Raw genomic sequence first — 12,534 nt, forward strand, 5'->3', positions numbered from 1 at the left:
CAGAACACACATTAGATAATAAGTTTACTGTATTTTTACTGTGTTATTAAATATCTGTGAAACATTTTAAGTAGTCACTTTATTTTTAATATATATTTTAAAATCTTTATTGTTGCAAGTATTACAAATGTCCCCCCCATTGTCCCTCTTCCCCCCAGTTCCCGCCCCACCCCAGGCCACCCTATTGTCTGTGTCCGTAGGTAATGCATATATGTTCTTTGGTTAATCTCTTCCTGCTCTTCCCTTTGAGTTTCTTCAGTCTGTTCCATGTTTCCATGCCTCTGATTCTATTTTATTTAGCAGTTTATTTTCATCATTAGATTCCTTGTTCCTTTATTTTTATTTTTTAGATTGAATTGTTGATAGATATGTATTTATTGCCACTTTATTTTTTCATATTTTTTATCTCTTTTTTCTTCTTCCTCTTGTTCCTCTTAAAAAATACCCTTCAACATTTTATATAATACAGATTTGGTGCTGATGAACCCCTTTAGCTTTTTCTTGTCCGTGAAGCTCTTTATCTGACCTTCAATTCTGAATGGTAGCTTTGCTGGGTAAAGTAATCTTGGTTGTAGGTCCTTGCTATTCATCACTTTGAATATTTCTTGCCACTCACTCTGGCCTGCAAAGTTTCCATTGAGAAATCAGCTGACAGTCGTATAGGAACTCCCTTGTAGGTAACTTCTTTTCTCTTGCTGCTTTAAGATTCTCTCTTTGTCTTTAACCCTTGGCATTTTAATTAAGCTGTGTCTTGGCATGGGCATCTTTAGGTTCCTCTTGTTGGGGAGATGCTGCACTTCTTGGACTTGTAAGTTCTGTCTTTCGCCAGGTAGGGGAAGTTTTCTGTATTAATTTCTTCAAATAGGTTTTTCAATCACTTGCTCTCTCTCTTCTCCTTCTTGTACACTACCCCTTCTTTATTGTTGTTAATCCTCACCCAAGGATATTTTTTCCATTGATATTGAGAGAGTGGGAAGGAGGGAGGGAGGAGAGAGGAGAGAGAAAGCAAGTGGAAAGAGAAGAGTGTGAAAGAGAAAGAAAGAGAGGGAAGAGAGAAAGAGAAACATTGATGTGAAAGAAACACATCTAGTTGTTGCCTCCTGCATGCACCCTGACCTGGGCCAGGGATCGAACTTGCAATTCAGTTCCATGCCCTTGACTATAACCCTTTGGTGTGGGGCAGTGCTCTAACCACTGAGAACATGGCCATATCTTAGTGCCCCTTTGATGCAAGTGTTAGCAAGCTTGATAGTGTCTCAGGGGTCCCTTGGAATTGCCCTCATGTTTTAAATTGTTTTTTCTTTTGCTCTTCCAATAGGGTGTTTTCTGCTACCTTGTCTTCCAGTTCACTGATTCAGTCCTCTGTTTCATCTAATCTGTTGATTCCCTCTAATGCAGTGGTTCTCAACCTTCTGGCCCTTTAAATACAGTCCCTCATGTTGTGATCCAACCATAAAATTATTTTCATTGCTACTTCATAACTGTAATGTTGCTACTGTTATGAATCATAATGTAAATATCTGATATGCAGGGTGGTCTTAGGCGACCCCTGTGAAAGGGTCGTTTGACCACCAAAGGGGTCGCAACCCACAGGTTGAGAACTGCTGCTCTAACGTATTCTTTATTTCACTCACTGTATTCTTTAATTCTGACTGGTTCTGATTTGTTTTCTATATCCATTTTATGTTTCTTATCTCTTTGTTGAAGTTCTCACTGAGAACATCTTTTCACCAGTGTTTTAAACTCTGTATCTGGTTGATGGCTTGTCTTCGTTTTGTTCTTTTTCTAGAGTTTTGTCCTATTTCTTCATTTCGTACATGTTTCTGTCTTTTCATTTTTAGCTTGCTTCCTGTGTTTGTTTCTATCTATTAGGTAGATCTGCTATGTCTCCCAGTCTTGGCAGGGTGGTTTTATATAGTAGGTGTCCCAAGTGGCCCAGTGGCATAGTCCCCCTGGTCATCTGAGCTGGATGCTCCAGGGGTGTCTTCTTTGTGGGTTGTGTGTGCCCTCCTGTTGTATTTGAGTCTTGATTGTGGTTGGCACATCAGTGGACCCTTATGTGGACTGGTTGAGGACTGCCCGTGACTGGCCATGACTTAGTAAATGCGCTGTTGTGCTTGGGTTGACCCCATGTAGCAGGATTTGCTTTAGTGGGGTTGTGATGCGTGCCAAGTCTGCCCTTTGTGTTTGTTGTTTGTGGAGCTGGTTCAGTGGTGCTCTGAAGCCAGTTACTGGGTGTGTTGGTTCTGAGGTTTCATGGGAGGGGCTCTGATGCAAGCCAAGGTCAGACACTGACCTATGCCTGACCCCAGGGCCACTTGTTAGCAGCTACAACTTGATATGCAGTTGATTGCCACTTCTGTTGGGCTTGGAGGCTGCTGCGAGAGGTGATGCCATGAACGAGGCTGTCTACCACTAGTGCTGGGCTTGGGGCCACTAGGTGGAGGTACAGGGCCTGCCAAGGCCAGCTGCTGCTTGTTTGGAGTTGGTGGACCTCTGAGAGGTTTCAGGAAAGTCCAGTGTGAAGTGAGATAAGCCGCTGGTGCAGAAAAGCTGCTGAAAGTGTTTTGGACCAGGCCTGGGAGTAGGGTGGGAATTCGGGATCACCGGGGAGGGGCGAAGGCTGTTAGCCCGGTTAGTGCAGCGCTTGGATTTGGTGTCTGCTGGCTGAGTGGAGGGAAGACTCAACAAAGGAACAGTAATGTCTACCAACACTTATGTCCTTAGAAAGAGCTGCCCTCATCTGTGCCTGTAGCCCTGGCCCTGAAGCCAGTCATTGAGTTCCTCCGTGTATGCCCCTAATGATGTGTGAGCTGCTCCCCCTGTGCTGGAGCTCAGAGCAAGTGAGTTTCAAAGGGAGTCTGGCCTGGACCCTTTAAGACCTGAAGCTCCTATGTCTCAAGCAACCCGTTGTCTTTCTCAGACACAGTTCCCTCTGGTTTTCACAGCCAGATGTTATGGGGACTTTTCTTCCCAGCACTGGTGTCCTGGGCTTGGGAACCTGGTGCAAGGCTGGGACTTCTCGCTCCTTGGTGGAGACTTCTGCAGCTGAGATATGCCTCCTGATTCTGAATTGCCACCCTGTGGGTTTGGGGCCTGCCTATTTCATAATCTCTGCCCCTCCTACTAATCTTGCCATGGTTTCTTTATATCCTTAGTTATAGGAATTCTGTTCAGCTACTCTTTGGGTGGTTCTTAGTAATGGTTATTCTATAATTTTGATGTGGTCATGGGAGGAGGTGAGCAGTAAGTTTACCTATCCTGCCATCTTGACCATCTCTATTACTTTATGCTTTATCTGTATATATAAAAACCTAATATGCAAATAGTCCCTGCAGGAGTTCAACCGGGAGACCGATCTCTTGCTATGAAATGTGCTGGCCATCAGAGGGCGGTGCAGAACGAAGGAAGGTCCCAGCCGGCAGCCAGGGAAGGAAGGCCATGGCCAGCAGCCAGAAGGGAGCCCCTGGCCAGCAGCCAGAAGGCCCCGATCGGCCCTGATTGCCAGCCAGGCCTAGGCACCCTACTCATGCACGAATTTTGTGCACTGGGCCTCTAGTATGAAATAAAAAAAAATAAACAACTACTGAATATTTACTATTATTCATTTTAATCTAAATGGTTATAGTACTTTCATATAAACTGTCCAAACTGTCCTATAACTTTTTTATACTTAACGGTATATCTCAGGTACTTTTCATGTTACTGTATCATCATTTAGCAGACACTCTGTATGATTGCTATAATACATTTAAGCCATCTCCTAATAATGAACATATCAATTGTTTATAGTTTATTGTTATTTTCAACAATGTTCTAGTGAACAATTAAAGGTCTGATAGGAGATATTTTATATTTTATGGGACAAAAATCCTATTTCTTCATCCTATGTGTCCATGAAACTACCAACTTTGAGAACACTCCTAGTGCAGAAGGCATCCATTGGCAATTATTAATTTATAGGTCTCCAAATTTTGATATAGTAGCTAAAAAGCTTTTATGTTTTTAATCAAAAGCCTGGACCAAGGTGTTATATTGAATAGCCTGGGTTAATAATTTTTTAAAACCTCCTCTCATTTATGAAGAGGATGACAGAGTAAGGAAGAGAAGAAATAGGATATGTGGAAATAAGGAAAGCTTAATTTAAGACACTTAATCATTTTCTTTTAAAAGAACTTGGATGTATTCACGGATCAGTTTAATGAAATGTAAGACAATATAAATCTATAAAATTATTTTTGTCTCTGTTCTTTTCTCAGATAAACTTCTCAAAATTAAATAAATTAATAACCTGGATGCAATTTGGCAGAGATTTAAATGCCTTGAGTGATTAATTTAAGACGTGAAAATTAAAAAAAGCAGTAACATTTTTGCAAATATTTTTGGAGTTTATCAGACATACTGAGCATGTTTGGTAGTTTAAGAAGTAATCCTTTTTTTTTGTTTATTCTTAAATGTTTAGTTAATTCCATGTACCATGAAACTTCCAGAAAGACAGCCTGAGTTTTTCTTTTACTATTCTTTACTGGGAAATGATGTTACAAATGAACCCTTCAATGATTTGATCAACCCAAACTTTGAGCCAGAGAGAGCGTCTGTTCGAATACGAAGCAATGTAGAAATTCTTCGTGTTTACTTGGCTTTTCAATCTAAACTACAGGTACGTACTGCAGAAAATTGTTTTTTTATTAGAGATGAGTTTCTTAGCACTAGAGAGGTACTTTAACCATATTATTTCAGTGGTGAAGGTCATTTTTCTGCTACATCTTTAAACTTTTTAGTAATTATCCTGACTTGTAAAGTCATAGCATAGCATAGTAGTTACTTTAGAATTTTAAGAGATGTGCCTCTTTCCTAGTTATTGTGAAAAGAATTGTGTCAATTATCAGTCCTTTATAATAAAAAATTATACCTGGAGCCTAAAGCTGTGAGCACAGTGAAGGTTTTGTTACTGTTGATGGAGATAGTAGCCATAGGCACACAGATCCCACTTTAGAGTTCAGAATTTATATTCCTATTGCTATTAAAAGCAAAGAGATAACAATTTTTAAAAATCTGCCCCTGAATTGAGTATTATTTTTTAAATGAATTTCAAAGTAGACTCTAAAAGTGAACCTTAGTGAAAACTGTTTTATTTTTATTACAATTGCTTTAAATCAGACTGACATGGGGTGGCCATCTATAGGGTGTATAGTCATTTGTTTATAGGGAAGTGATCAGGTGTGTGTTTTGGGTGGGAGGTGAAAAGAGACATTAAGGAAATTTAGTAGAACTAAATTTTAGAGGTTCTGCTAAATCTTAAGATATTAGGAAAGCTGAAGGCTTTATGAAATGATAAAATGCAGGAAAAAGCACATATAATTTTATTCTGTATCTAACATATCAATCCTTATCTAAAGTACTGACTTGTTAGTTTGATTCTCATGGACATTGAAGTCATAAAAATTCATTCTTTTCAGCTCATTAAAATCATCACACTTAGCAACATTAAGACTAAGTTACAGGTAATTTCTGATATTAGAACTAAAAATACTTTCATGTTGTGATTGCTTATTGTTCAATATGAATGGTAAGCTTGCCAAGGCTTTGATATAGTAAGGGAAAAGAATATAGTTACGTAACATTTACCTGAAATTGCCTTTTTGCTGTTGCAAAAGGTGGTAATGTTGAAGTTTTGATTAGCTATTAGTGGTTATTAGTGATTAACAGTACATTTCATCCAGGGGTATTCTCTTTTACCTTTTACTGTTAAGCACTTGCTTTATAAATAAAGTCTGAAGAGCAAGAAAAGAGAGAAAAAAACATACCATGTATTTTATGGGTGAATGAAACAAAATTATTTGAGGTTCTGTAATTTCCAAATGTGGCTGGATCTACTAACTTATTTTTTAGAGCTGTGTTTAAATTAATGTTGAAATAGAAATAGAAAAAAATGTTTAAACGTATTTAAAAAATACGTTTTTTAAATTCATGTACACATGATACAATTTGCATATGTAAAATAGCATAGTAAAATATTAAAGTTACCATAACTCATGAAAGAGACAGAAAAAAAAGAAAAGGTTGTATCAGATGTGTACAGTACTGAAAGAAAAAAAATGAAAAGGAAGTAATAGTTTTATTATTGAGTTCTTGGTCAACTGTGTGCCTGATCAGTAGTTTTAACAATCTCATGGGAATCTATTACTTAGTTGCTGCAGGTTAGTATAACCTGCGTTATACTTGCCTTCTATGGAAGGTAGGTTTTTGTTAAGTTTTATAACTTTTTAAGTTTTTATTTTAGGAGAAAGAAGAAAACGTAAAACCCTGTGTTGATTTTCCCTTTCATATTAGATCCATCTCTGCTGTGGAGACCAGTCACTTGGAAGTACAGAAATACCATTAGCAGGATTACTGAAAAGGGGTAGTACAGAAATCAACCAGCGCCCAGTCACAGTTGAGGGTGCTTTTACCCTTGACCCTCCAAACCGAGCCAAACAAAAGCTTGCACCTATTCCTGTGGAGCTGGCCCCAACTGTGGGAGTGTCTGTGGCTCTGCAGAGAGAAGGCGTAGATGCACAGGCAAGTAGTGACCCTCCTTCCCCTACGGCAGCTTCTCCGGTTTCACTCATGATTCTTCACACAAGTCGAACTTCAGAAGAGTTTCCCAGCATTAAGAAAGTGTTTACTACTCTTAATTGGTAGCCTACATTTTATGATAGGTCCTCTCGGAAAAGACATTTCTGAAAAGCACTGTTGTTTCCACTGCTGTAGTATAGCGACTGTATCCAGAGCCTTTGGGTATAGTCTTCTCATGGAGTGGAAACCATTCCCCTGCCCCCAACTCATAGTCAATGACTATGGCAGAAAAGGAGCTCCAGTAAAAGAGAATGTTTTCTGGAAATTTGCACTAATGGTATTTATTTGGGTTGATTCACCTGAGCTAACATAATGGTCTTGATGAATTGGGGTTTATAGTTCCTATACTCTTCTTTAGGCAACAGAAATGGGCATTTATTTGAACATATATGTTTTTTTATTGTATACATCCCCAACCAAGTTTAGAATCCTGTTCTTTTAAAGAACTGATCTTTATATAGTTTATGAATTAAAGATTGAAAAACTAAAGTGAGATATATATATATATATATTAGAGGATAGTAGACCAAAGGAGAGGAAGAAAATCCTAGTAGACATTTGATGTGTGTTTTTTAAAGGACTTTAGGCCTTAGTAGAAATAACCATTCCCAGGGACACCTATGTCTAACTTCTTTTATCCGGTATTCCTCTTACCCATTAGGATACATTTTGGTTCTTAGCTCTGGATATATTTCCTTCCTGTTCATCTTCCTTTTTCTGGTCCTAGATGCTATAAGGATATTTGCAAATTATGAAGAAAAATAGTCTAGGAATATCCAGACTGGGAAAGGAAGCTTATATTTTTAAAAAACAACATCATTTTTTTTGCTTAATTATGAAGGAAAGTTCTTTGCAAATTATACTTTATTTAAAAATTGTTTTTAGTCTTTAATTGAATTAAAGACCCAGAGTGAACATGAGTCACAGCATTCAAAGAAGAGAGTTTTAACTCCCATAAAGGAGAAACTTACTGAGCCAAAGTCACCAAGTGTGTCCCCTGTTATGCCTCACAACCAGTCACCTCCAACAAAAGATGATGCAACAGAAAGTGAAGTGGAAAGCTTACAATATGATAAGGACACAAAACCAAACCCAAAGGGTAAGATTCTTTTTTACAGACCTTTTAAATATAGATTTTGTAGCCATCTAATAAATGACTTTGAGACTCTTCATGGGATCTACGTAAAAATTTAGTTTTTTAAAGAACCAATAATGTGTGGCAATGTAAAAAAAATCAATTTAAAGTAATTGCAATTTATTTAACTTCACTATATAACTTGCAAAAAGGTAAGAAAAATTTTTCTTTTACTTTTGCACTAGAAATAGTAGCGTGTTCAAAAGAAATTAAAGAATATAGTTCTTTCAGATAGTTTTAAATAACAAATTCTCAAATATCTTGAATACATTGGAATTTTAGATGAAAGAGTTGCTGTTTCTTAAAGTAACCTTGTAGTAATAATTTTTTATTCTAACAGTTAAGAGAGAGTCTGAGAAAGCATCTTTATCTGGCTTTATAAAAATTTTCCACCCATTACATAAAGATCCACAATCATAGTAGCATAAGTAAGTAACGTAGTGCTGGTTTATGAGTTAGAAATTTGGGAGTGAGTTGTAGCTCTGTCACTGAGCAACTACAACTTGGGCCACTCACTAAAACATCTCTGGCCTGTAACAGGATTAAACTAGATAGCTCTGTCTTTTCAAGTTTTAGATCTTTGTTAAACTATGTCATACATACCTAAAATAACTAAAACTACTTTAACACATTGTATGTGGGAAACGTATTTATACGTTTTACGTTGACTGGTAGTAGAGCGCGGGACACGTGTTAATACGTTTTTTATAGACTAGCGGTAGAATGCGGGTAACGTATAAATACGTTTATTTTTATACTATTTTATTGCTCTAAAGGGATGCTAACATGCAGATATACGAATTCCAAAGGACAAAATTTGGATCTCTAACACATACAATGGTGAATTATGTATGTAGTTCCAGGTATAATGGTAGGTAATCTATTGAACTGCAAAAATGGCCCACGCCACCTGTTATCGCGCGATAAAACTACCTGCAAACAATGTGTTAAAAAGTAGGGATGGGGCCTAAACTGGCAGTCGGACATCCCTCTCCCAATCTAGGACTGCTGGCTCTTAACCGCTCACCTGTCTGCCTGCCTGCTCGCCCCTTACTACCTCTGCTTGCCGGCCTGATTGCCCCCTAACTGCTCCCCTGCTGGCCTGCCTGATCGCCCCTAACTGCCTCTGCTTGCCAGCCTGATCGCCCCTTAACTGGTCCCCTGCTTCCCTGGTTGTCCCCTAACTGCTCCCCTGCTGGCCTGGTTGCCCATTAACTGCCCCCATGCCAGCCTGGCCGCCTTCTTACTGCTCCCCTGCTGGCCTGCCTGATTGCCCCTAACCACTCTACCTGCCTGCCTGATAACCCCCAACTGCCTCTGCTTGCCAGCCTGGTTGCCCCCTAACTACACCCCTGCTGGCCTGGTTGTCCCCTAACTGCTCCCCGGTAGGCCTGATCACCCCTAACCACTCTACCTGTCTGCCTGGTCGCCCCCTAACTGCCCGCCTGCCAGCCTGGTCACCGCCTAACTTTCTGGAAGGAAGTTGGATGTCTGGAAAATGTCCAGTCGACCTGGTCTAATTAGCATATTACCCTTTTATTAGTATAGATCAGGGGTCCTCAAACTACAGCCCGCGGGCCACATGCAGCTCGTCGAAAACATTTATCCGGCCCGCCGGGTGTTTTTGCTGCCGCTCTGTGCATAGGAATTTGTTCATTTTTTTTTTTTTAAACTATAGTCCGGCCCTCCAACGGTCTGAGGGACAGTGAACTGGCCCCCTGTTTAAAAAGTTTGAGGACCCCTGGTATAGATGCACATAAAGAGGACATTTTTTTCCTATACAGTTCTACAATGGGAATTAAAGCTTGCACAATTTGGGACAAGTCACTTTAAGATATTTATGCTTCAGTTCCTATGTTTATAAAACCAAATAGTCAAGTTCCTTGTTTGAAGGTCGAGATATCTTTAAATTATTTAGATAACTTAAGAGAAAGTGTTAGCAAATTGAATTTAAAACCAAACCAAACATTTTTACCTTTGTTTTAGCCATCAGTTCTTCTGTACCTGCTTTGCCGGCCCAGCCGGTGACAGCATCCAGTGCTCCGGAAACAGCTTCAGGACAGAAGATTGCTGTTCCAGCCACATCACACCATTTTTGCTTTTCGATAGACCTACGGAGTATCCATGACTTGGAAGTTGGTTTTCCAATCAACTGTATTTTAAGGTATGATTTGGTTTGGTTTCAAAATATTTTCCAAGGAGAAATGCCTTTTCTCTATTGGGGAAGTTGCAGAGAAAGAAATGCCACCAGAGAAGTTATAACATTTGTTGAATCAGAGTATTAGAAGGGGGTAAGGCTGTGTCCCAGTGACTTCAGAGTTAAACCAGGCTGGTATTGGTGGTGTGAGAGGTAACAGTCTTCACTATGCTAGTGTAATAATTGAAAGAACTTACAGTAATTTATTAATGGTTCTATTAAAATGCGGTGACTCTTGAACTTAAAGTGTGTTGTTCCTGGAAATAGTGCCACAAGTCAAAATAATGGAAGGCATCTGATTTTTCTGTAAAAACTTTATCATAATATGAGGTTATATTCCTCAAAACTACATTTTATAGCTGTGAATCTAAAAAACATACTTTGTGAACTGTAAGTGGAACGTGTCCACACTTTTCAATATAAAAAATTGAAAATGTACATTTCAGTCAGTTAAATGGCTTTATACAGTATTTTGTTTTTAGTAATATTACATTTTCATAGATTCTTGTGGCTTATAAATTAAATATACAATACTGTGTTTTAGTTTGGAGTAATTTCTCCTCATACTTTTTTTTGGAGCAAGCAGTGGCATTTGTAATAAAGGTGTTGGTCTTTATGTGATTAAAGTGAGGAAGTCTTTCTGTCCCTGGATTGCCATTCCCAGGAAGTCAGCAAATGCACATTGCTTCCTGCCGCGATTTGAAGCAGACCTGCTTTTCAGATGCATAAATCAACTCATACTTGCATGTAATTTTTCAACTCTTTGACTTCTCATGAAGTTGTTTCCAAAATCCTCTGAGCTTTGGTGTGAATAATGGACAGAATTAAAGGGACCCAGCGTGTAGTGTGATGGTGAATTCATAGAATGGAAATCTTTCATCACAGCTTAAGTTGTGCATTTTACCATGTTAGAGGCTGAGAGTCATTGCTAAAGTGTTGTTTTTATTTGAAAATTGAAGGCAAGAAAAAGGTTTTCTCTCATGGCCATAGCTTTTCTCAGCGTTTGTATAACATCTCTTAAAATTATTTTTAGAAATAGAGTTTTTTGTCTTTACTCCTTTAACTGAAATCTTTCTGCTGCCGCTAGAGGGAATTTGATCTCAGAATACCTACAGAGGACCGTGGCAGGAGAAGAGAAACAGAGACAATCTAAAATGGGAACCCAGTCTTTGTTTAATGGAGTCTTATTTGGAGTGCTTCAAAATGACTCTCTTTCTTATTTTTGTCATTGCCTTCAAAATACCAGAATTCTCTTTCTCCCCCAGAGCCTCATTAAGAAATGATCTGTAAAGCAACTTGGGAAATAGTTCTATGCTATTAATGCATTTGCTCTATAATTTCTATAATTTTCATATCCACACTGAAAACATTTGTATAATTTTTGTTGGTGACAAGAGCAAAATCATAATGTGTTTGTATCATTTATCTATTTAAAAATTCTGTTTGCCCATAATATTCATAGTAACATTCATTTTAGCATACTATAAGTTTTATCTGTAGTTTTATCTTAAGATTTTGTTTTTCTGAAATTCTAGGTACTCATATCCATTCTTTGGAAGTGCAGCTCCTATTATGACTAATCCTCCTGTTGAAGTTCGGAAAAACATGGAAGTGTTTCTTCCCCAATCTTACTGTGCATTTGATTTTGCAACTATGCCTCAACAGCTGCAAGATACCTTCTTAAGGTAATATATGCACTACACTATGTGTATGATATTATCTTCTCAAGTCAGCTCTTAAAATTTTCTATCTTATAAACAGGAGGAATTTCTATAGGTTTAAATCCATAGCAGTTTATGCATTTGAGAATCTAGAAACAAATATACTAATAAAGTCTGTGACATTTGTGCTTCCGCCACAAAGTTTTATCTTAACTTAGTTATTAGAACTTTGTTAAAACAATGTAAGTAATGAAGGGACTTTGAAAAGTAGTTTGTCTTACTAGTTTTTATTGCTGATTCACTGAATGACTGTAGTATATTATTTTATTTCTATTTTTTTATTTATATGAAGTGGAGGTGTTAGCTCAGCTATCTGAAATAGACTTGTGAAGGTAAGTGAGATCTGTGAAGTGTCACTTTACGTGCTCAGAGTATCAGAATTCAAGATGTATATTTTAAAAGGAAGAATGAAGGATAATTAAAATTTATTTGTGGGAATAATAGTGTTTAAAGCAGCGGTTCTCAACCTGTGGGTCGTGTTGTGCCCAGATTTCAAGGTTCCCAAGAGCCCACCAGGGAGCCAGCGAGTCCGATGCAAAAGCAAAGAGTCATTTATTTCAAACCTAGGTTTGGCTCCCCTGCCCCCCCTTACTGGCACAGCAGCAAGTGGCAGAGAGAGAGCAAACTCTGTGTGGAGAGAGGTTTTATAGGGGGTTGGGGTAAGGGGAGGAGAAAGGACTGTGGGCCCTGCCGATTGGCCAGGCGCGAGTCAGTGTCTCATTACACAGGATGTGGTCATAGTGATGGCGTGCACTTCCCTTGACTATCATTGGCCAGTCCAGAGAAATCCTGGGCGTGGCCAGCAGCGGCTTGGCTTCCCGGAAGAAGCCTTGCTGAGCACATGGCCAAGGTAAGGTGGGGGT

General features: G+C 38.7%; 1 protein-coding gene across 2 annotated transcripts in view; it reads left to right on the forward strand.

Annotated features, from left to right (window-relative positions):
- The window catches only part of CEP120 (centrosomal protein 120kDa), a 67,225-nt gene that overhangs the window by 18,843 nt on the left and 35,848 nt on the right, over positions 1-12,534 (forward strand). For both annotated transcript variants that reach the window (XM_006764389.2, XM_006764388.2), the window contains exons 7-11: positions 4,463-4,660; positions 6,334-6,561; positions 7,504-7,717; positions 9,740-9,917; positions 11,486-11,635. In XM_006764389.2, the coding sequence (XP_006764452.1) occupies positions 4,463-4,660; positions 6,334-6,561; positions 7,504-7,717; positions 9,740-9,917; positions 11,486-11,635 (968 nt within the window). The remainder of the gene's footprint in view (positions 1-4,462; positions 4,661-6,333; positions 6,562-7,503; positions 7,718-9,739; positions 9,918-11,485; positions 11,636-12,534) is intronic.

The sequence above is a fragment of the Myotis davidii genome, unplaced genomic scaffold (genome assembly GCF_000327345.1).
Source record: "Myotis davidii unplaced genomic scaffold, ASM32734v1 scaffold159, whole genome shotgun sequence".
Taxonomy (NCBI): Eukaryota; Metazoa; Chordata; class Mammalia; order Chiroptera; family Vespertilionidae; genus Myotis; species Myotis davidii.